A 23,534-nucleotide genomic window follows, 5' to 3' on the forward strand; every position below is an offset into this window, starting at 1 on the left:
ACAACAAGGCCAGTGGAAGTGATGATATTCCAGCTGAACTATTTAAAATTTTAAAAGATGATGCTGTTAAGGTGCTACACTCAATATGCCAGCAAGTTTGGAAAACTCAGCAGTGGCCAGAGGATTGGAGAAGATCAGTCTACATCCCAATCCCAAAGAAGGGCAGTGCCAAAGAATGCTCCAACTACCGCACAATTGCACTCATTTCACACGCTAGCAAGGTTATGCTTAAAATTCTACAAGGCAGGCTTAAGCAGTATGTGGACCGAGAACTCCCAGAAGTGCAAGCTGGATTTCGAAGGGGCAGAGGAACCAGAGACCAAATTGCAAACATGCGCTGGATTATGGAGAAAGCTAGAGAGTTCCAGAAAAACATCTACTTCTGCTTCATTGACTACACAAAAGCATTTGACTGTGTCGACCACAGCAAACTATGGCAAGTTCTTAAAGAAATGGGAGTGCCGGATCACCTCATTTGTCTCCTGAGAAATCTCTATGTGGGACAAGAAGCTACAGTTAGAACTGGATATGGAACAACTGATTGGTTCAAAATTGGGAAAGGAGTACGACAAGGCTGTATATTGTCTCCCTGCTTATTTAACTTATATGCAGAATTCATCATGCGAAAGGCTGGACTGGATGAATCCCAAACCGGAATTAAGATTGCCGGAAAAAATATCAACAACCTCAGATATGCTGATGACACTACCTTGATGGCAGAAAGTGAGGAGGAATTAAAGAACCTTTTAATGAGGGTGAAAGAGGAGAGCGCAAAATATGGTCTGAAGCTCAACATCAAAAAAACTAAGATCATGGCCACTGGTCCCATCACCTCCTGGCAAATAGAAGGGGAAGAAATGGAGGCAGTGAGAGATTTCACTTTTTTGGGTTCCACGATCACTGCAGATGGTGACAGCAGTCACGAAATTAGAAGACGCCTGCTTCTTGGGAGAAAAGCAATGACAAACCTAGACAGCATCTTAAAAAGCAAAGACATCACCTTGCCGACAAAGGTCCGTATAGTTAAAGCTATGGTTTTCCCAGTTGTAATGTACGGAAGTGAGAGCTGGACCATAAAGAAGGCTGATCGCCGAAGAATTGATGCTTTTGAATTATGGTGCTGGAGGAGACTCTTGAGAGTCCCATGGACTGCAAGAAGATCAAACCTATCCATTCTCAAAGAAATCAGCCCTGAGTGCTCACTAGAAGGACAGATCCTGAAGTTGAGGGCTCCAGTACTTTGGCCACCTCATGAGAAGAGAAGACTCCCTGGAAAAGACCCTGATGTTGGGAAAGATGGAGGGCACAAGGAGAAGGGGACGACAGAGGATGAGATGGTTGGACAGTGTTCTCGAAGCTACTAACATGAGTTTGGCCAAACTGCGAGAGGCAGTGAAGGATAGGCATGCCTGGCGTGCTCTGGTCCATGGGGTCACGAAGAGTCGGACACGACTGAACGACTGAACAACAACAACAACAACTGTTTCACCTCTTAGCAAAATGAGCTCTTGAGGATTTGAGAACTGGTCCCATTTATAGCGGGCGAATCTCCTCCTGTCCCTCCTAGGCTAGTTATACAAGGGGTGTTCATTAAAAATTTCCCCTGACATACGTTCCTGTGGACGGAGAAAAACGAAACTGGGCACAGTTATTAGTCCTTCGCTACATAGCTACCAGCAAGAGTCAAACACTTCTCCCATCGCATTTCGTCTGGAAAAAGCTTGCCCTTCAAAAATAACTTCATCATTGGAAAGAGGTGGAAGTCCGATGGTGTGAGGTCGGGAGAATAAGGGGGGTGAGGAAGGATTTCATAGTCACAGAACTATGCTTCTGTCTGAGCAACATGTGAGTTGTGAACCAGGGTGTTATCCTGCAGGAGGCGGACACCTTTGGTCAGCATACTACACCTCTCAATTTTGATGGCCTTCCGCAATTTTTGCAGCAGTGAAGCGTAGTACGTCCTGGTAATTGTGATACCCCTTGCCAGGAAATCCATCATCACTACTCCGCTCTGGTCCCAAAAGACCGTGAACATGACCTTGCCTGCTGACAGTTGGACACGTGCCTTCTTTGGAGGTGGTGAGGCAGAGTGCTTCCATTGTTTGGACTAGGATTTAGTCTCTGGGTCATAATGATGGACCCATGTTTCATCCTGAGTAATTCGTCTGATGAAGAAGTCATCATGGTTTTTTTGACATGGCCAAAAGAGCCGGTGAGCAAGTCTCATTCCTGCTTCTGGAAAGGTGTCAGCAGCCAGGGAACCCACCGTGCGGACTCCTTTCCCATGTGCAAATGGTCATGGATTATGTTTTTCTACAGAGCCCACACTGATCTTGACATCTGCAGCTAGTTGGCGAATGGTTATGCGGCGATCCTCCAAAATGGTGGCCTCCACTTGTTGGATGGTGTGTTCACTAATGGTAGACTGTGGTCGCCCAGGAATGGGAGCCATTCCACCAAAGTCTGACCACACTTGAACAGACAATGCCAGTGCTTGACTACGTCATATGATGGGGCACCCTCCCCATAAGTCCCTTTCATCTCATCAAACGTCTCTCGTGGTGTGCGCCCTTTCAAGTAAAGGAACCTGATGACTGCTCTGCATTCATCTGGTTCTGTTATCAGACATTACTCCACGTTAGCACCAGTAACAGAGAAACTGTTAGGAGTTCAGAGCTACAATTACCATGTTACCTATGGAGAGATGTATCATTATACATGTGCAATTTCGTTCACCTACAATAACTGGAAGTGGGTCAGGGGAAATCTTTAATGAATGACCCTCACATCATTTCAGAGGTGATGAAACACAAACACACACAGAAACTCTCCAAATCTTTCCTCACCTGCTGTTCTCCAGGGACAAAAGACAAACACATTTGACAGCCCTCTGCAAGTTCCTTAGGAACAAGGGGGCGGCACCTTAGTGCCACCGCACAGGGATGACCCGGATATCTTCCCTTGACATTTTATGTTATCTTCCTAAAAGAATTAGAAAGTTAAAAAGCATTAGCTCACTGGAAAATACCACCAGTTTTGTTTTGCAGCAAACTGCTTCTGAACCTAATGTAATGTATTATTTTAACTTTGGGTTGATCCTCTAAAGTCAGCTTATATATAAAACTTTCTCAAAATAGTTTACAATAAGGTGAAATCTATAACGCGTACATTTAAACACAATGCTCACGCATATAGACAATAATAGTAATACAGAAAGCGGGGGGGGGGGGGGGCACACACCAAAATACTAAAATAAAAACATTGAGTAGCACAGCCAGTACAACCCTGATTCAGGAAGTCTCCACTCATCCATGAAACGTTTTTGGGGCCTTGGCAGCTGGCTGCCACCTCCCAGCCTGAGCCTCCCTCGCAGAGCTATTATAGAATCATCGGATGGTAGGGTTGGAAGGGATCCCCAGGGTCCATCTAGCCCAACCCCCTGCAATACAGGATATCAACTAAAGCATCCACAGCAGGTGGCCATCCTACCTCTCTTAAAAACCTCCAAGGAAGAAGAGTCAGCAGAAGTGCTCAACTCCAACCGCCCCCCCCCCATACACAATCCAGCCCTGAAGCTCGCTTAGAGGACATCGCAGGGGGCAGGGGGAGCAGGACAGCCGCCAAAGCCTCCCTCGCAGGGTTGTTGTGCCACAGAAGTTCCCAACTTCTGTGCACCTTGCGAAGATGGAGGGTGGGGAGGAGAAGCGGGGAGGGTGGCCCCCCGACCTGAGCCTTCCTCGCAGGGTTGTTGTTACGAGGATGCAAACGGAGCCGGGGGGGGGGAGGAGGAAGAAGGAGAACCTCGTCCCGGGGGAAGAATAAGAATAAAGAGGCGTCGCACGCGAACACCCCCCCCCCCCGCCAGGGGCAATTTGGAAATTTAAAAGCAACTGTCGCCTGAAGAGGCGCTTTGGAGAAGGAAAAAGGCGGGAAGGGGAACGAAAGGGTTAAAAGCGGGGCTGGGGGGGGGCTTTGCGCTGTCCTGGGACCTAACCCCCCCCCCCCACCCAAACACACGACCGTTACCCTCTTCTCCTCGCGCGCGCGGCCTTCTCCTTGGCCGGCCTGCCAACCGCCTAGTCTCGCGGAGACACCGCCTCCGCCGCTCCTTCCCTCAGTTTACAACGTTCAAATCCGCCGCGCCAATCCGGGCACCGCAAGAGAGGGCGGGGCGGGGGTGGGGAAATACTGCAGACGGACGCCCCGAGGCAGCGCTCGCTGTGACGTCAGGACCACACACATCCCCCCCCCCACCGTCGGCGCATAGACGTACGCCAGAGTGAAGAGGTGTACCTGTTGCGAAGAGTTTTCGAGTTCTCTTAGATCTGAGGTGCCGGGAGTCTGTTAGCGAATGGTGGAACTGAATGGGTTTGGGTCGTATTTTGGGATCGGAAAGGAAAACAGGAGCTACAGAACTGTGGCAAAGAAGAAATTCCAGGAGGGAATCCCCCCCCCTTTTCTAAAATGTTTAAGTTTTTGTTGTTAACTTTGTGTTAAATATGTATTCTGCAGTTGACCTCCTTTGTAATGTTTTATTTTGAAATCGTTAAGGTAACCAGTGCTTTTTTTCCTTTAAAAAAATGTTTAGGGGTACTCTCATTTTGACTCAAGGAAATCACCATTTTATAGTTCCTCCTCCTGCTGATCTATTCATTATTTTCATTTCCATGATCCTACACTGTGATGAATTGAAACTCCCCACTGCAGTAGAAATCATATACCGAACAGATGGAAAGCTCTTAATCTGCGCAGCTTCGAAAGCATAATCACAGTTTAGTTTGTTTTCTGAAACCCAAATGTAGATTCATTTTTGTTTTTATGAAGCAAAGTGGCCATAGATCTGTGATCCCGTGAAGCGGGTGAGACCAGGAAAGACAAATCCCGCCTACTGCTAAACTTCCAGAGAAAACGCAAAAACCGCCACTGGCCTTGACTCTGAGGAAGGACAACCCCCACCCACCCGCCATCGTTGCTGGGGCTGATGGGAATTGTAGTCCTTCCAAGCTCCGGACGGACGCTGCTTCCCTGCCCCAGCGATATCAAAATGGCGTCTATCGTGAGGCAAGAGCTGGGAAATCAGAACTGTATAGTCAGCCCTCCTTTCCTTAAAATATGCGTATGAGAAGACTCTCATTCATTTATGGGTTAATGTTTTATACCGTACTGTACTGCCCTTCCTTGTTAATCCTCCAGGATGGTGTACATCAATTTTTTAAATTTATTTTTAAATGGAGGGAGCCAGCCTGAGGGAACGAACCAATGAGGCGACATCTCTCCTCCTTTACCTCACAGAAGTGACCGTTGGGTCACGTGCCGCGCCTTAGTTGACCGCGCGCCTAGCAACCGTTGCCGCGGCAACCTCCAGAGCAGTCTCACGACCAATCCCTTTCTGCGGGGGGCGAGAAGTTGGTTGCCGTAAAAGAAGGCTGGAAATGTAAACAAATACCGTTTTCCTCACATTTTTTAATCCCCCCTCCATTTGAAATATGCCCTGGCCTTCAGGCACATTCAGCGTCCCAGCTATTAAAATGGGTTTTAAAACAGGCAGATTCCTGCCCCCACCCTCCCGGTTCATATGTAATTCCCTCAGAGGCTCGAATGCCTTATTTCCCCGCCTCCTGAGAAACCCAACCAACCGTCAGGCTTCCTTCGCTAACTGACAGTGATTCTAGCTAGTAGGAGTAGAGTAGTGATACTATTCTGTTTTGATTGGTGTGGCTGCAAGGGAGGAGCCTCCTTTGATTGGAGGGGGAGGAGCCTGGTGTTTGTCCTGGGAGCTCAGCTGATCAGCAGGAGGAGGAAGGCCGGTTCTTCCAGGGAGGGAAAAATCAGGAGCGGATAGGAGGCCTTTGTGCCCCTTTACTCTGGAGTAGGCCCTGCTGAGCTCTGTGGGAGTGGATCGAAAAGAAGCTTGTTCCTTGGGAGGCACTCCTGATTTCGCAGCCCTCTGGGTGTCTACTCAGAAGTAAGTTTCATGGAGTTCCCTAGGGGTTACTCCCAGGTAAGTGAGCATGGGGTGGGGAGAATCCGCTGGGAGCAGGCCCTATGGAATCTTCGTAGGGCTCACCTCTGAGTAGACATCCCTAGGTTTGCACTGTAAGGCCCCATCCGCACCATACATTGAAAGCGCTGTGATGTCGCTTTGAACAGCCATGGCATTCCCCCCAAAGGATTCTGGGAGATGTAGTTTGTTAAGGGTGCTGAGAGACATTAGGAGACCCCCCCCCCAATCCTTCCCATTCCCCTCACAGAGGGGTCACCTAACAGCTCTTGGCACACTTGGTAAACTACAGTTCCCAGGATTCTTTAGGAGAAGCCATGAATGTTTAGTTGTGTGATGCGTTAAAATGTATGGTTCAGATGTGGGGCCTTAGCATCAAGAACAGGCATAGGCAAACTCCGTCCCTCCAGATGTTTGGGACTACAATTCACATCATCCCTGACCACTGGTCCTGTTAGCTAGGGATGATGGGAATTGTAGTCCCAAATATCTCGAGGGCCAGAGTTTGCCTATGCCTGGCAAGTGGTAGTAGAGGTAGTTTTGAGAGTGCCACTGCTGGGTAAGGGGTAGCGCACCTTAGGCCATTTCCTTCCTTCTCCTCTTCAATTCCTGGGAGAAAGAACAGATGATAATAATAATAATAATAATAATAATAATAATAATAATAATAATAATTTATTTATACCCCGCCCACCTGGCTGGGCTTCTCCAGCCACTCTGGGTGCTTCCAACAAAATATTAAAATACAATAATCAATCCAAATATAAAGCTTCCCTAAACAGGTCTGCCTTCAGATGTCTTCTAAAAGTCTGGTAGTAGATCTCTCTGCATATGTTGGTGGGTGGAATGGATGAATACCTTCCGCCGTCCTGAACGGCCACTTTGCCATTCACACTCACAAAGTTACAGCACAAAGTTTTTTGGAGATGGAGGAAGAGGAGACAACTTTAGAACAACTTACAGTTAACAAAAAGACTTATATATACCACAGCTGGTGGGAAATAGATGACATCAAATCTCTTGTGCAATCACTAGCTTTTTGGGGTGTGTGTGTGTTTTCCATTAATTTCTCCCTGCCTTGAAGCATATTTGGCTTTAGAAGGAACGTTGACAGGCCACGTATACTGTTTTCTCTCCAGAATTGACATCCATCTTTGGAAAGATCGCCTGGGGCTTTCAGAGTTCTGTGCCGACTCCAAAATGGATATCGGAGGTGGTGGCTGTGGCCGGATCCCGTACGATGACTATCCCGTGGTGTTTCTGCCTCCTTATGAGAGCCCTCCTACCTGGATCCCTCCTCATGAGGTGTGTATCTAAAAGATCCCTGGGTCATTAAAAAACCTGGCCACTGTTGTCCATGCGCTGGCATGGGATAGACCACTGCACTGCACTTCATGTGGGACCTGCTCCTGGCATTGTCCTGGAAGCTGCAGCTAGTGCAAAATACCGCAGTTTAACTACTCACCTGAGCAGACTATCATGTTACACTGCTGTTGAATTAATTTCCCCAAGCTGCCAATTAGCTGCCAGGCTATTTTAAAGACGCTGGAACAGATGTACAAAGCCCTATACAGTGGACGCTTGGGTTGTGAACACAATCCGTGTGGGAGGCGCGTTTGCAACCCGTGCCGCTGCTTTCTGCGCATGCGTGAGCGCTGAAACCTGGAAGTAACCCGTTCCGGTACTTGCGGGTTCGGCGCATTCGTATCTGAAAATGCACAACCCGCAGTGAGCGCAACCCGAGGTATGACTGTACATCTTGGGACAAGAATAATTTAAAATATTGTTTCACCCCATATGCCCCCCAAATTGATCACTGCTCTCTGCAGCACAGGGAATCCTGCAGATAAGCTCAGGAGACCTGGGGAAACCCAGCCAGACGGTGGGGTATTATTATTATTATTATTATTATTAATGATCTAGGCACTGGGCCTAAACCTACATTGTGGATCTCTCTTGTTATGTATCAGACAGGTGCCAGCTCCGCACCTGTGAACACCTTCCTGTGTCAGCAAGATGGCTCAATGGAGATTTTTACCCCAGACTGTATCTACTGGATTCTAAAGTGTTTTATATATGAATAATTTATTTATGTTTTTTATGTTGCTGTTTGTATTGTTAAATCACTTTGATACGTTATATAATCCATAATGCTAGGAGCTGATTAGAGTGGGAGTTGGCTAACCCTCTTCTACAGCGCTGATGTCTGGTAGTAAGGTTTTAAAAGAGATCCAAGTTGCTTAAAATGTTTTCTTCAGCCGTTTTTCTTAATTCTTCTTGGAGCAGAACCCAGGAATGGAATGCTATGATGAACCCGAGAAGTTTCTGATTTCCACAGTGAAAATTCACCTTGCCATTTATTTTATTTTTGTATTTTGCTTCCCCCCCCCCACCCCCTAGAGAATTTACCATTCGGATTATAAACAATGAGCTGACCCAATTCCTGCCTCGTACCATTGTGTTGAAAAAACCTCCAGGGGCACAGGTGAGACTTGGTCCACTCTCAGGGCACTTGCGGGAAATGGGATTACAAGGGTGTGAGAGGTTTTCTCAGCTGGATTGTAGGCTTGTCAACTGAGGCCCTCCACACCAGGCTTGGAAAACATGAGATCCTCAGGACGTTTCTGGACTCCATCCCCCAACAGCCCCAGTCAGCATAGGCAATGGTCAGGAATGGTGGGAGTTATAGTTCGAAACGTCTAGAGGTTACCAGGGTTCCTCACCCATGCTCTGCTGAAAAGTGGCTATCCTTGGAGGGGGATGCTCTGCATTTGTAACCTGCCCTGTGCTTTACAAATTGTATTTTATCTATCTAGCCATGATAACAGTTCCTCTATTCCATCGGGTCATTGGGGCTTGTTGTAAAAATGCAACGATGAGGTAGACCTCTGTCACCCGAAGGTCTGTAGCAGAAATAACAGCCTGGAAGAAGACCGTATTCAGGAACAATCTATATCAGTGTTTTCAACCACTGTTCCGCGCACACTAGTGTGCCGCGAGATGTTGCCTGGTGTGCCGTGGGAAAAATTGAAAAATTCAAGAGAATTACTTTATATATAGTCAATATAGGCACAGAGTTAATTTTTTTAACATTTTCTAATGGTGGTGTGCCTCGTGATTTTTTTTCATGAAACAAGTGTGCCTTTGCCCAAAAAAGGTTGAAAAACACTGATCTATATGTTGAGCTTCCAAATCTCCAACTCAAATCTGTTTCCTTTCTAGCTGGGCTTTAATATTCGAGGAGGAAAGGCATCGCAACTGGGGATCTTCATCTCTAAGGTGTGTTGATCTTTAGTCCTGACCTCACGGCTGCCTAGTTCTGTTACTTCCTTGACATGCAAATTAATTGTGTCCATAGAATCATAGAATCATAGAGTTGGAAGAGACCCCAAGGGCCATCCAGTCCAACCCCCTGCCAAGCAGAAACACCATCAAAGCATTCCTGACAGATGGCTGTCAAGCCTCTGCTTAAAGACCTCCAAAGAAGGAGACTCCACCACACTCCTTGGTAGCAAATTCATGACCAAAAAAATTGGTCATTTTTTTAAAAAAGCTTTTTTACTATGATCTTCAGCTGAGAAGGCTCCCAGAGCAGTTTATGTAAGATCACAAAACAAGGTAGTCCCTGCCCACAGATTTGCAATATAAAAGGCACGGCGCAAAAGGGAAAGGGGTTGAAGAGGGCAGAGGAAAAAGTAAACTCATTGACCAGTTCTTATTATATGTTGCACTTGTCAAATAACCTGCAGTTTCATCCTATGAGAATTTTTGTTTAAGTTAGTATATAAAATTATAAAAAAACGCCCCATCTAATCTGATACGTTAATTTCAATAAAGCATAAATATGTCTATTCATTTGCCAGATTACTTGATGAGATTCACTTTATGAAAAATCCATCAGTTATTATGCATATTTCCTTGGAAGCTTATGCCACATACTTCAGTCATGCTTATTACCAAACAAACAGGCTGAGGATTGCAACTTTAAATGATTATTTTTGGTAAATGACTTAGATGTTTCGTACAGATCTTGCTTAAAAAACTAAATAAATCTAAAATAACTCTGCTTTATCACATGACTCAAATAAAAGAAGAATGGTTGGATTTAAAAATAGAACACTTTATTTCAGTTTAGCTGCTATGAGCATGATTTGCAGGTTTTCAAAATAAAAATGGAGGAATCCTGCCTGCCCCTCCCAGTAGCCCCAGTGTTCATTTTTGTGCCTTTGTCCTAACCTTTTCCTTCTGCTGTTTCATTACAACTGGCAAGGAGACCAGCAGCTCAGTCCTTCCTGTGTTGTAAGCAAGTTCTGCTCCGTTCAACGGAGCTTAGCCTTGAGTTTCTATCCATCGGATTCATAGAATCATAGAGATGGAAGGGACTCTGAGGGTCATGTAGTCTGACCCCCTTGGCATACATGAATCTCAACATGCAGTCTCTCATCCAGTTTGAGACCACACCAGACCCTGCTGAGCTCCACAAATGTGCCAGCTGTTTTATCGCTGCACCATTTGGGGATTGAAAGGTTTGGAAGTGGCAGGGCGCAGGGCAGTGAGTTGTGGGACGGGATGGGGCCAGCTTCCCCAAGATGCCAGAGTTGCATGGGCGCATTTGCAGTTCCTGGCCTCTGTCTGAACGGCGGTCTTGCCTCCTGATCCCAGGTGATACCGGATTCAGATGCACATCGAGCCGGATTGCAGGAAGGAGACCAAGTGTTGGCAGTTAATGATGTCGACTTCCAGGATATCGAGCACAGCAAGGTGAGGGGGGGGGCGGAATAAGCCAGAGGCCTGCATGGAGCAGCCACAGGATGTGCTCTGAAGGCTCCTGGTGTATCAGCCTTGCTGAAGAGAAGCTGGTTTAAGGGAGGTGCCTGGAAGGGAGATTGCCTTGAAATCCTTTATGTGGGATGCCTTCTACACTAGGAAGGAAATGCAGAGTATAAATGAATTTTAAACCAATGATTCAGCCCAGTGTGATGCCCTTCTTGGTTCAGTTGTTCATCTGTTGTTTTCCCCCTGCCCCTACAGGCTGTGGAGATCTTGAAAACTGCTCGGGAGATCATTATGAGAGTCCGATTCTTCCCATATAGTAAGTGCTGCTGCTGCTGCTGCTGCTGCTGCTACTGCTCTTTGCAAAATCTTTGGCTTGTTTGGAAGAGAATGTTTATCAGGTGAACTGGGACCCACTTCATCAATGAAAGAGGAGAGGGAAAATAATATGCTCCTCCATTATACAAATCCAAAATATGAAACACACACACACACACACATATTTTAAAATAGTGTAGAGTTCCGTCACATTCCATGTAGGAAGAGGAGGCACCTCTCTTTCATTATGTATGGCTTAAAAGGGGTATTTAGTAGACCAAATTCCTGGAGGAGAGCTCTGTCCGTGGCAGCGATGGCTAAATGAAGCCTCCAGCTTCAGGCTAGTCTAACCTTTTGAACCCAGTTGCTGGGGACAACAGTGGGAGGAGAGCTGTTGCCTTCATGCCAACATTGTGGGCATGAGAAACAGGATCCTGAACTTGAGGGCTTATGTCCTGTTCTGGGAATGCTGTCTTGGTGTTTTGCCTCTCATTCTTTTTCTCCTATTTCCCTTCCAGACTACCAGAGGCAGAAGGAGCGAACGGTTCACTAGAAATCCCTTCCCAGCTGGCAGCCTTCTCTTTGCAAGAGTTCACCACCCTCCAGCCAGATCCTTCTTTTCGTGTGTGCTCCCGCTCCAGAGCCCTTTCCTTCGGCAAATGCCTGCTTGGGGGTGTGGAGGGAGCGGCATTTGTGGCGCAGAACTTCCCATTTTGGCTGGATTCCATAGATCCAGTACCTACCAAGAAGGATATCTTTAAAGTTTTATGCTGCTTTGTGCTGTGAAGCAAGAAGCAGTAGGAGCCAGATGACACGGATGGATGTAGGTTTGCAGACAAAGCTGTTACCTGGGTTCATTCATCCCCAGGCCCAGAAGGACATTCTATTCCAATAATTTGCTACCTTCGTAGCTCTCTGAAAGAGGAGGAACAGAAAACATCGGGTCCCAAAGGAGCAAATGGAATGCTTCTAAGCTGGTCTGCTTTTTTGAATAAGAGATGGGTCTGCGGTGGTGACTTGGGGCGTAATCCACTGTAAATATCTGCACAAAAGGCACGCTGAAATGAAGGGGATTTATTTCGTCATTGTACTACAGGTGGGTGCAAGGGGTGGGGGTTTAATGTATGTCTGTCTCTTCTATATGAAGGCTCAGGGGCTCAAGAACCTATGTTGGCTTGCATGTCATGGGATATGGCTTTAGTAGGATAATTAATAGTTCTCATTAAAACGCTAGAAGGAGTTTGCTTTACATACAAAGCAAGCTCCTGGTTTTCATGCACGAGTAGTGGATTCTTCTTGTCTAGAAACAGTAATACCGCAGGATCTTGCATGTGATGGTGGGGTATCTGCAAAGCATACAGTAGATGCCTTTCCGTTCCCCCCTTCCCAAATCTCTCTTGTTATCTGTGCTTCATCAGTCCTCCTTTTTATTTAGACTACCCTTAACGAACACTCAGGCTGTCTTAGCCACATTTAAAGTGCTATGATACCACTTTAAACAGCCATGGCTTCCCCTAAGAATCCTGGGAACTGTAGTTTGTATTTTGGTATTTGTTGGAGGCCGCCCAGAGTGACTGGGGAGACCCGGCCAGATGGGCGGGGTATAAATAAATAAATTATTATTATTATTATTATTATTATTATTATTAGGCTGCCAAGAGTTGTTAGGAGACCTCCTAGAGCAAGCATGGCCAAACTTGGCCCTCCAGATGTTTTGGGACTACAACTCCCACCATCCCTAGCTAACAGGACCAGTGGTCGAGGATGATGGGAAGTGTAGTCGCAAAACATCTGGAGGGCCAAGTTTGGCCATGCCTGTCCTAGAGCCACAATATCTCAGTGTGGTTTAACCACCAATCCCTCTTCACAGGAACTTTGGGAACGTAGCTCAGGGAGAGGAATAGGGACGTCCTGACAACTTTCAACACGCTTAACAACTACAACTCCCAGAATTACTATGGCATCGTCGCGCTTCAAAATTGTCCTGTGGATGTTGACCAAACTCAGGCAATGATAAATCAGTAAATAATATGCTGTGCACACACCTAATTCATGAGTCAGAAACTTAAAAAACAAAAAAAACGAAGCTGAACTTTTTCAGATTTCTGGGCAAAATGGGTGGTACCCTTTTCTCCTCAGTGTGATCACACCCATTCCAAGCCGTGGGTATATTTGCAGTCCTAATCTGCCCCGGTAGCCGGAGATTTGCTTTTGGCCCTTTTTGATGTGGGTAGAAGTCTTCAAATCCCCTCCCAAGCTGCAGCCTGCTTGGTTCTGTGTGGGGCGAGGCCATCACAGCAGTGAAACCTGCTTAGATTTTGTTAGGTGTGCCTTACCACGTGAACCTCATCTAAGAAACATTTTCAGGCTTCTGATGGCAGGATGTCTTCCCTGCCTTAGCCGTTTCTGCTTGCCTCTGCTGCACAAGGGAAGGGGATCGTTTTTTAAAAAAAGCAAGAGAATTTGATTAATTTGAGCTACAGCCCCTTAGAGGAAGTGAGGCTAGGGAGTTAAAACACACACATTCCTCACATCGGAGGAATGCTTACTCATCAAAGCTCTTCCTCCTGCTTCATTAACTTTGGGTGTGGATCCTTATGGAGGAGAGGAAGCCTGCTAATTGTCCCACTCACAACACTCTCAAAATATTTATATAACTCGCTTGATGTTCTTGTTCTGTAATGTGTTCTCTTTGGGCCTTATTTTTCACAACAGAGGCAGCAACCTTTTCTTGTCATTGCTGGATTCTATCAGAGGGGTTTTTTGGGGGGGGGGGAGCCTCAGTAAAATGTTACCATCTGAGACTGGTGTATTATTCACCCTGCTTGGGGTTGTTGTGGTCTCCATACTGAGAGCCTAGATTTCTCAAGATTTCCCATTTTACTCCTTCTGTACCCCTCACTACCGAAGGCTAGATTGTCTCAGTTACAGGTTGTCGGAGGCCTTGAGTCAGGTTGTAAATTTCCTGACAAAACTAGAACCTTGTCTTTTTTATTCCTTATAAATACTTGCCTATGTAGCTGCTATCTTCACCGTGTCAGAAAGAAAAGAATGTCCCGCCCAGAAATGGATGGCACCCTGTTATGTCCCCCAAAGGGAAGCTTTCTAGGTGTCCGTAATAGCTGTGGGTGCTTGACCCAAACAAGAGAGATACCATAACCTTTACTTGCCTGTAAATTTCCAGAAGCAGCTGGCAAGCTGCAGTTTGACTGGACAGGAGAAGAGTAATTTGTCTGATCCAAAAAAAGCAAATCTACTTTGTCTCCACTTTGAGGGTTTTGTTTTCAATTCAGCAGTGTATAAATTTTACGAACCAAGCAAATAAAGCCAGGGAAGTCTATGCAAGTGTCTTTGGGGGAAGACAAGAAGAATGATTTCTCTGTCCCATTCAGGTCCGTCCCCCCTGCCCCCCCCCCCCGTTTGAATATTTTCTTTAAGTTTAAAGCATGCAGGTTTCCAGAGCAGCTCACATTGGTTTCAAAATAAAGCACAGGACAGAAACAAAAGAAACCACATCAAGATGCAATGCCACATTTCAAAGTGATTTGAGAATTAGTTTTGAAGTGTCATCAAATTCAAATGGCACATAGAATCAGTGCCTCCTTTTGCCAACCTCTCACATTGCAAACATCCTACTTGTTTTGAACCTGCTATCAAAGTGCTGTGATGAATTTATGCTGCAAGAACTTCATGGGAATAGCCAGGATTTTTGGTGGGGGCAGACTTTTTGTTAGGGGGGGCAGGCCTAACAGCTTGCAAGGAATTTAATTGATTTTATTGATTGCTGCCCCCCTTGGCTACACCTATGAACAACTCCCTAGACTAAAATTCCTATTGTAGCCAAGCCATAGTAGGGTAATTGTATGTTCCTTCCATTTAGCTTTAGCTTCCTTTGAGTCTGTTTTAGATTGCAAGCCTCTGTGGTCTGGGTCCTGCCAAACCTGTTTTCAGTGTCCAGATACACAGATGGCAACATGGGAATGGGTGCCAATGAGAGGCCAACCAGAAAAATCAAGAATATTTATATTTTTTGCTGTTCCACTATACTAGTCCTCGTTGCCTGCCTGCTTCACACTTCCAGTGAAATAGGAGCACTCCTAGTGCAACAGTTTACAGTATTTCTTCTTATTATTATTTTTAAAGAACACTGCTTCAAGACTCAAATAGTATCTGATTAAACCCTTTCTTCTATATCCCTGCTACATAATGTAAACATAGAGAGAAAGGATGGTGTTTGGCATCTGTTATTATCTTAGTATGTAATTAAACTGGAAGAAAGTCACGGGACAAGAGACAGCTGGTATGCTTGGTTCCATGGTGTAATGGTTAGCACTCTGGACTTTGAATCCAGCGATCCGAGTTCAAATCTCGGTGGAACCTCATTTGTTTGTGATTGGGGGCTCTCCCATCCCTAACCCCCGTCGATTTTCAAAATGCTCGTTAGCCACAAACCCTGGAGAGGGTTTCGTCTCCAGTGGAGAGAATTGGTCGCAGCCTGTCTCGTTCACTCTCAAAGGAAGAGTAATGTAAAAGCAGAAGGTGTGTGTATGTATTTCTAGTGGAGTTTAAAGAAGTGCTAAAAATTAGTGTTGTCTCCAAAGTAGGAAAGCTTTCATTCAGAAATGATAACTTCAGACTGAGTTCCTTAAACTTAAGCAGTAAAAGCTTTGGGGGGGGGAATAAAGGGGGCGGGGTAATCAGCTGGAAGGCGTTATGCAATCTTAAAGAAACCAGCACATTTAAACATGTGCAGAGTGCCTTCCGGACGGGCGGGGTGATTTCCTTCCCTCTCGTGTGCCTAAGATAGGAGATCGCAGCTCACTCAACACAGCGCAGACTGAAGAAAAAGTTGCAAGAATATGGAATCTTAGAAGGAGGCATCGGCCAGGTGGCGGAGAACAGGCTGGGTCCCGAGATTCATTTGCAGAACGCAGGACTGCTAAACTGCAAAATGAAACAATGTCAACAATAGGCTAACACTTCCAAAGTTTTCTAAAGTTTATAAAACGCCACTTACACCTTGTAAAGCGTCTACATATACAGTGACGGGAAAAACGTGAGAGCGGATGCATTGGTGGTTCAGTGGTAGAATTCTCGCCTGCCACGCGGGAGGCCCGGGTTCGATTCCCGGCCAATGCAACATAAGTTTTAATCTACTTTTAAGATTTCTGCATATGTTTCTTCAATTAATTATATTATCTCACAGTAACATTTCCTCAATTTTCAGGAATATCAAAAGGCAAACTTTTATAGCCTTTTGAATAAAGCAGTATTAAGAACTGCTGAGATTGCACATTATATCAAAGCAGCTATAGCCACTGGCCGAAATAGCTCAGTTGGGAGAGCGTTAGACTGAAGATCTAAAGTCCCTGGTTCGATCCCGGGTTTCGGCAACAGTAGTTTACGTTTTCGTTCTTCGCCTTTAGGTAATAAGAGTCAATAGGTCAAATACAGTCCTCCTTAACGTTAAGTTTTTCCGCTGTGAACATTCAGACAGGCTTCGTCTTGTGTGGACACTTTTTATTTATTTATTTTTTTTAGAGCGATGCCACTTCAAGAAAATATAAGAGGACATGAAGATAAAAAGAAATTAAGTGTTGCCATGCAATGCCATTACAAGTAGTATTTAAAAATTAAAAACTAAAAAAATTCCTTCCAGTAGCACCTTCGAGACCAACTAAGTTTGTTCTTGGTATGAGCTTTTGTGTGCATGCACACTTCTTCAGATACCCTTCAGATACACTTCTTCAGATTCAAAGTAGTATTTAAGTTATTTATTTACTGAGCATTTGCAGAAAGACGGAAGAGCACTTTTCATTTGCAAATAAAGAGAAAAGAAAGGGGGTGGGGGACGACACGGGAAAAGGAAGAGACCAGCATTTTATAAGAAATAGCAATTCGTTGCACCTCTGAATACACATATTTTTGAACAAGCATCTGTGGACCAGCACTGCGAAAGAGAGTTAATTATCAGGAGCAAATCAACCAGTGTTATGAGAACAGGTGAACCAGGCCAGGAGAATAGCCAGATCACGAGCAATAGCCGGGACGAGGTGGCCGAGTGGTTAAGGCGATGGACTGCTAATCCATTGTGCTCTGCACGCGTGGGTTCGAATCCCATCCTCGTCGGTGCATGGCATGTTGACAGTTAGGGTGTCTCTTTTTTAAATAGCAGTGCACAGCTAAGTTGCAAACCGGCAGTGCTAGCCGATCATGAATCAGAAATATAAAAGCATGTAGATGACCAAAGCACTGTCATTTTTCTAAATGCGCTGTTGATCCCGCGCACCGCACCAGCCGTTTTCTCCTAAAATTATATTCTTCCATTAAATTGCAATTAATATATGCAGGAGTACACTATGCTAAGAAAAAATAAACCGCATCCCCTTTGTGACCACCAATGTAAATAACGAAGCAAATATAAGTAGCTGACGGTGGGATCTGAACCCACTCTCTTAAAGACTGGAATCTTAATCCAGCGTTTTAGACTGCTCGGTTACGTTGCCACAATTCGTTTAATATACCTCATTTAGACATACGCAACCATAAAACTAATCAATTTCGACAACTGGGGAGAAAACCCATCAGGCCAGTGAATTCAGTCTTTCGCAGAAATTGTGGGTGGCTCTTAAAAGAGCCGTTTGTGTTAAAATGGCGTCCCCCAGCACAAATGTTAATTCACTTTTCTTAGGGGCGAGTTTGGGTTTGGATGCCTTCGGCTTGGCTTTAGCCTTCGGCTTCAAAGCTTTGGCAGGACTCTTCGTTGTCTTCTTGGGCTTGGTGACTTTGGACTTCTTGGGGCTCTTGGCTGCCTTCTTGGCGCCTCCTGCCGCCGGTTTCTTGGCCACTTTCTTGACGCTTTTCTTGGCCCCAGCACCTCCTACTGCCTTCTTCACCTTGGCCGCGGCGGGCTTCTTGCTCTTCGCCGCTGCCGCCGGCTTCTTGGGCGCCTTGTCCTTGCTGTCCGCCTGCTTCTTGTTGAGCTTGAAGGAACCCGAGGCGCCCGTGCCCTTGGTCTGCAGCAGGATCCCTCGGGTCACCAGGCTCTTCAAGCCCAGCTTGATGCGGCTGTTGTTCCTCTCCACATCGTAGCCGGCGGCCGCCAGCGACTTCTTCAGCGCGGCCAGGGATACGCCGCCGCGCTCCTTGGACGCAGTCACCGCCTTTGTCAACAGCTCTGTCACGCTGGGGCCCGAAACCTTACGCGACTTCGGAGCCGCCTTCCTCGCGGTACTCTTGAGGGCCGCGGCAGCAACAGGAGCAACTTCAGCCATTATCGCAAAGAACCTATTTCTTTGTTCACTCCAAAATCTGAGCGCGAGCAGCGGCTCGGAGCTCGCTATTTATAGGGGACGAGCCGCCCTCTGATTGGTGCGTTTCGGGGACGGCGCATGCACGCCAATACCTGGCTGGGAGCCTTTGCCGCATTGTGCTTCTTTGTCCGCTTATAATGTCAATTAATCGAAATTAGCTACACGGATAATTTCGGTTCCGGGAGGGATCGATGAGGAGGATATGTGCGATTTTAAGGATCTGGTTTTCACGTTCGGGGGGTGCAAGGCAAGCCTGGTAAACAGAGGGGAGCTCAGACCCTGGCTAGTTCTTAACCCTTCAAATATGTAAACATTTGCTTTTAAGTCAAAATAACAAATGTTTCTTTGGACGGACACTTGTGGAAAGTATTTAATAGGATACTTTGGAGGGTTTCCTTTTCAGTAACCAAGAAAGGAACGTGTTTCGGCGGATAATTTCAAGACAATTGCTTATTTAATTGAGCCAAGTAGCACATCCGGCATCTTAAGGCGCTTGTCTTTTATGAGGTGCTGTTTTCTGGAGTTCAGTGACAGGAAAGTGGTATTGTATAGTTGTTTTTGAAACAAGCTTCCAAGATATTCCACCGGAATTTATTGAGCGTCTAAACCACTGCTGCACAAAAACTGATCGGCTTTTCCCTGAAATAAATATTAAGAAGGTTTGTCCGCAGTGTCTCCTGAGAATACATATATCACTGATATAAAGGGAGTCTGCAACAGCAGCAGCAACAACAACAAAGGATGCAGGCTTTGTGCCTTAGGAAACTGACAGTTTCTCCCACTCCACTCCAAACTGAAGTTTACAAACAATAGACACTTGTGTCTGTGTGCCTTTGGTTATCGCAAGTCTGCACTCACTGTCAGTTAGGAGTCACCTAACTATATTGTTTCACCCTGAGATTTTATCCTATTTTATCACCAACTATGGTGGCAATGTAGTCTCTGGGATCCATTGGCTGACAGCTATGACTGGTGAGGGTGCTACATCAGACCCGGGAAGACTTGGGGTTAAATTGTCTACTCAGTGATAAAATGAGCTAAAAGTCACTCGTTAGGTGATCTCGGGCCAGTCACTTCCTCTCGGTCTTGCCTACCTCGCAAGGTTGTTGTGAGGCTGAAAATCAGGTGAAGATAAATTGTTCCTGCTTCTCTGAAAAAGGTGAAATGTATAAAACTTAAATTGAAACAACACTGCTTCTGGATCCCTTGAACTGAATATACAAAATGTTTGATAAATATTTAAAGAAATTAATAGAAACAGATAATGCCACACTGCAATGGCCACAACAATTCAATGCAATGGAATGTCACAGTAACAGTCAATATCGTGGAAACAGCACACACAAAAACGGAATGTACCCATCAACCCAGTGGCATACAGTGGCACAATATCTTTCTTCCTTCATCAATACCCGGAGTACAATGGAAACTCTTATGAAAACGAATCACTTCAAAAGATCAAGGAAAGTTTGTCCTGTATTTCCTGTGTTGACAAAGGTTTGTTATCTTTATAAAAGTCTGTTAGGCGATATAGGCCTTTGGTTTGCCAGGTTTTTATTTGTGCTGCATGGTGGAATAATGGGTGGTAGGCCAGGGGAAATAGTGGGGATGGGGTTGGGGATAGTTTGCCTGTTTCCGTTTTCCAAGGTTTGAACATGGTTTGTGTGTACCTGTTAAGTGTTGTGGGGATTTTTCTGAGTTTGTTTGGGAGGAGTGGGTATGCTGTGGTGCATATATTTTCAACTGTGTCCCTCTCCAAGTATATCCATTGTTTTGTCTCATCTTCTAGTATATATGGGATTATATGTCGTATTTGGTTGGCTTTGTAATATACAGTACTTCTATGTTGGGTATTCCCCATCCTCCTTCTGAGGTGGGGAGGTGCAGGTATTTGGTGCTTATTCTTGATTTTTTGTGTGAGAAGATAAAGGAGTGTAGTCTTCTCTGCCATCTGCGGAGTTGGGTTGTGGGAATCCAGATGCAACACCACAGGCACATACTTCCGCATGTGGTGGGAGTGCCCCAAAATCCAACCATTCTGGACATCAACGACACGAGAAATATGCAAGATAACCAAGCAAGTGCTAGAAACCACCCCAGAATTGGTCTTACTAAACATCTTCCAAGACAATAATGCCCACTTACACCACAAAGAACTCATAACCCATCTACTCTCAGCAGCCAGAAACATCATAACCAGACACTGGAAAGACCTGTCAGGAGTAAGCATTGACCAATGGTACCAAGTAGTATGAGAAACAGCCTTACTACAAAAAACTAACCAATGAACTGAAACTGACACGGGGACAAATAGAAGAGGACACCTTCACCCCAGTATGGTTCCCCTTTATCACACACACAGCCCAACAAGATGACAAGAACCCACAAACAGCATACGAATCAATCTGGCTAACCTGATCCAAAAACACCCACCCACCCCACTCACACATGGAAACAAAGACCACCACAGCCAACCACAAATGAACAACCGCACCCTAGGCCAACCCCGACCTCTCTCACCACCAAAGGAGCACAAGCAAACAACTGAGAACCTGCATAGACAACGCTGACACCAAACCCTACACATATTACCGTAAGTAAAACAGTAACATCGTCACCCTACTCCACCTATCTCCCCATCCCACCCACCTCTCTCCCCCTTCTCTTCCTAATGTCTCAACAACAAAAACTGATTTGTAAAAATGTTATATGGAAAAATACGAGACATTGCATTACCTTTGTAAATCAAGAAAATCTTTAATAAAAATATACTAGAAAAAAAAGATCAAGGAAAGGTCAGAAATCACTTTCTAAGCTTGTTTCACAGTGCTAACCTATGCGTGTTTATCCGAAAGGAAGTCCCATTATGTGCAATGGGCCTTCGTCCCAGGTAAATGTGAAAAACATTGCATTTTTTTTTAAGGGCTGCATTCTCCTCATGCATGATAACCAGCTACACTTGCTTTTTGGAAGGTCTCAGCCCTTACGAATACTATTAAGATAACATCAAACCTGGAAAACTGCGAATCAGCCAAGTCCTCGTTAGTATAGTGGTAAGTATCCCCGCCTGTCACGCGGGAGACCGGGGTTCGATTCCCCGACGGGGAGAGGCGGACATTTTGCGGGGGAGGGGCGGAAATGGTGTTTGCAGAAACAAAAGTTGTAAGGGTATTATTACTATTTGTTATTCTATATATTTTTAATGCCCATTAACATTTTAAAGTGTTAGATTAAGAATGCTATACTCCACTAATCAGCACTGAACACAATACTAATATGGAACATACGATAAAATCTCAGTCGTATGAAATTGAACATAAAATCGCTTGCGGGTTTCAGATCTCAGACAATAGCAGAAAAAAAATATATTTCATGTGGTCAGCATTCAGAACAGCAAAATAGATATTGGCAGCGGTGGGATTCGAACCCACGCCCCCGAAGAGACTGGAGCCTTAATCCAGCGCCTTAGACCGCTCGGCCACGCTACCTTACGAAAGGAGCTCTTTTTCTCTCTCGTTTCAGTTTGCAAGACTAAATTTTCTTTTTTTCTTTTGTTTCTATCTACTTGTCTAATCAGTTGCAAGCATATAAACAAGCACTTTCTGCAATTCTCTGCACAATTCCAGCAGAATTTAAGTCTCACGCTGTGCTACCACTTGCTCCGTTCTGATTGGTCAATAGCTAACTTCGACTTTTGTCCAATCGTGTCGCCTCGCGGGATATTTAAATAAAAGTATTTAGTTTTCCTTCGCTACCGGTAATCCCTAAGAAAATGAAACTCAGATTGAGGGAGCACAGCCAAGAAATGTATGTTCTTTATGAAATTAAGTCCTCATATGTTGTGTCCTCGCCTTTCATTTTATTAAAAGAATCCTGGAAACAAGAAATATATTGTGAGCGAGGCAAACTAGGGAAGGTAAAAAGAGAAAAGGACGGAGACTTTGCGGCTTCAAATCACGACCAATCCCTGCAAAGCGCGGGAGATTCAAATCCGGCAAGTGATTGGTCAATGCTGTTAGCCAATCCAAACAGAGAAGTACAGTATAAATAGCCCGCCAGAGGCAGCATTCGACAAATCGTTGGTGTCAGCCGTGAGAGAAGGTGTTTGGTTTCTTTTCTTTTTTTCGCCTTGCAGCTTTCTAATGGCTCGTACCAAGCAGACCGCTCGCAAGTCCACCGGCGGGAAGGCGCCTCGCAAGCAGCTGGCGACCAAAGCCGCCCGGAAGAGCGCCCCGGCCACCGGCGGAGTGAAGAAGCCTCACCGCTACCGCCCTGGGACTGTCGCTTTGAGGGAGATCCGTCGCTACCAGAAGTCCACCGAGCTACTTATCCGCAAGCTGCCTTTCCAGCGTCTGGTGCGGGAGATCGCCCAGGATTTCAAGACTGACCTGCGCTTCCAGAGCTCTGCGGTGATGGCCCTGCAGGAGGCCAGCGAAGCTTATCTGGTCGGCCTTTTCGAAGATACCAACCTGTGCGCCATCCACGCCAAGCGGGTCACCATCATGCCCAAAGACATCCAGCTGGCTCGCCGCATCCGCGGAGAAAGGGCCTAAATCATCAGGACCTCTCGATCAAAGAACAAAAGGCTCTTTTAAGAGCCACTACATATTCTCAAAATTGCTGGAAATTGCTTTTGTTTCCTTGCTTTCGGTGTTCCCTTCGGTCTTGGATCCCCTTTACAGGATGTATGTATGTCCTTCATAATAATGTAGAAAAATGCAAATATTTTTGGCCACTTCGCTAATGAGTCTTTTCAACCTGAGACGCTGCTTCAAATAAGTAACGATCATAAGTTTAGGAATGTCCAGCCAGCTAAGTTATACCTAGAGCAGACTCGTTTGAGTACTTTCAGTGCGTCTATGCATAGGACCAACAGAGTAGAAGGACTTCTATTATACACATGCTATGGGAAATTCTACAGCTATTTCCATTATAATTGCTTCCCTTTAGAAATTTCCACTTGTATCAAAAGGGTCCTACACCCTTTTCATGCCACTAAAATATAAAAAAGCTGATCTAACCTGCAGTTTTAACACCCAGCTTAGCTGTTTCATGCTTTAGACAGCTGGTATATAGTTCACAACTTTGGATTTCAACAGCATACTGGAAAGAATGCTGTGGGTTTGTAA

At 45.5% G+C, this 23,534-nt stretch overlaps 4 protein-coding genes and 6 non-coding genes across 10 annotated transcripts in view; 7 read left to right on the forward strand and 3 right to left on the reverse strand.

Annotated features, from left to right (window-relative positions):
* Positions 1–2,978, reverse strand: part of LOC117058505 (chromosome-associated kinesin KIF4-like) — a 29,623-nt gene extending 26,645 nt beyond the window's left edge. Inside the window, 2 exon segments of the mRNA XM_033169695.1 lie at positions 2,847–2,935; positions 2,938–2,978. Coding sequence (XP_033025586.1) covers positions 2,847–2,935; positions 2,938–2,968 — 120 coding nt within the window. The 5' untranslated portion in view covers positions 2,969–2,978.
* Positions 2,979–7,154: 4,176 nt separating this feature from the next.
* Positions 7,155–11,670, forward strand: PDZD11 (PDZ domain containing 11). The gene is given in 7 exon segments (XM_033169692.1): positions 7,155–7,306; positions 8,402–8,422; positions 8,424–8,486; positions 9,224–9,280; positions 10,664–10,762; positions 11,033–11,093; positions 11,611–11,670. Coding segments are annotated over 7 exon segments (441 nt in total). The 5' UTR covers positions 7,155–7,201; the 3' UTR covers positions 11,646–11,670.
* A 3,730-nt stretch (positions 11,671–15,400) lies between these two features.
* TRNAQ-UUG lies at positions 15,401–15,472 on the forward strand. Its single transcript has one exon. It is a non-coding gene; the product is annotated as a tRNA-Gln (tRNA).
* A 688-nt stretch (positions 15,473–16,160) lies between these two features.
* TRNAG-GCC lies at positions 16,161–16,231 on the forward strand. Its single transcript has one exon. It is a non-coding gene; the product is annotated as a tRNA-Gly (tRNA).
* Positions 16,232–16,413: 182 nt separating this feature from the next.
* TRNAF-GAA lies at positions 16,414–16,485 on the forward strand. Its single transcript has one exon. It is a non-coding gene; the product is annotated as a tRNA-Phe (tRNA).
* Positions 16,486–17,139: 654 nt separating this feature from the next.
* Positions 17,140–17,221, forward strand: TRNAS-GCU. The gene has a single exon. It is a non-coding gene; the product is annotated as a tRNA-Ser (tRNA).
* Positions 17,222–17,481: 260 nt separating this feature from the next.
* Positions 17,482–18,382, reverse strand: LOC117058496 (histone H1.2-like). The gene has a single exon (XM_033169684.1). The coding sequence runs from the start codon at positions 18,364–18,366 to the stop codon at positions 17,677–17,679; it is 690 nt and encodes a 229-aa protein (XP_033025575.1). The 5' UTR covers positions 18,367–18,382; the 3' UTR covers positions 17,482–17,676.
* Positions 18,383–21,441: 3,059 nt separating this feature from the next.
* On the forward strand, positions 21,442–21,513 carry TRNAD-GUC. The gene has a single exon. It is a non-coding gene; the product is annotated as a tRNA-Asp (tRNA).
* A 298-nt stretch (positions 21,514–21,811) lies between these two features.
* Positions 21,812–21,893, reverse strand: TRNAL-AAG. Its single transcript has one exon. It is a non-coding gene; the product is annotated as a tRNA-Leu (tRNA).
* A 597-nt stretch (positions 21,894–22,490) lies between these two features.
* LOC117058498 (histone H3) lies at positions 22,491–22,986 on the forward strand. Its single transcript, XM_033169687.1, has one exon. The coding sequence runs from the start codon at positions 22,548–22,550 to the stop codon at positions 22,956–22,958; it is 411 nt and encodes a 136-aa protein (XP_033025578.1). The 5' UTR covers positions 22,491–22,547; the 3' UTR covers positions 22,959–22,986.
* The last annotated feature ends 548 nt before the right edge of the window (positions 22,987–23,534 follow it).

The sequence above is a fragment of the Lacerta agilis genome, chromosome 14 (genome assembly GCF_009819535.1).
Source record: "Lacerta agilis isolate rLacAgi1 chromosome 14, rLacAgi1.pri, whole genome shotgun sequence".
Lineage (NCBI taxonomy): Eukaryota > Metazoa > Chordata > Lepidosauria > Squamata > Lacertidae > Lacerta > Lacerta agilis.

Coding starts and splice junctions, on each gene's coding strand:
- LOC117058496 (XM_033169684.1), bottom strand. CDS start 18,366: ATGGCTGAAGTTGCTCCTGTTGCTGCCGCGGCCCTCAAGAGTACCGCG.
- LOC117058498 (XM_033169687.1), top strand. CDS start 22,548: ATGGCTCGTACCAAGCAGACCGCTCGCAAGTCCACCGGCGGGAAGGCG.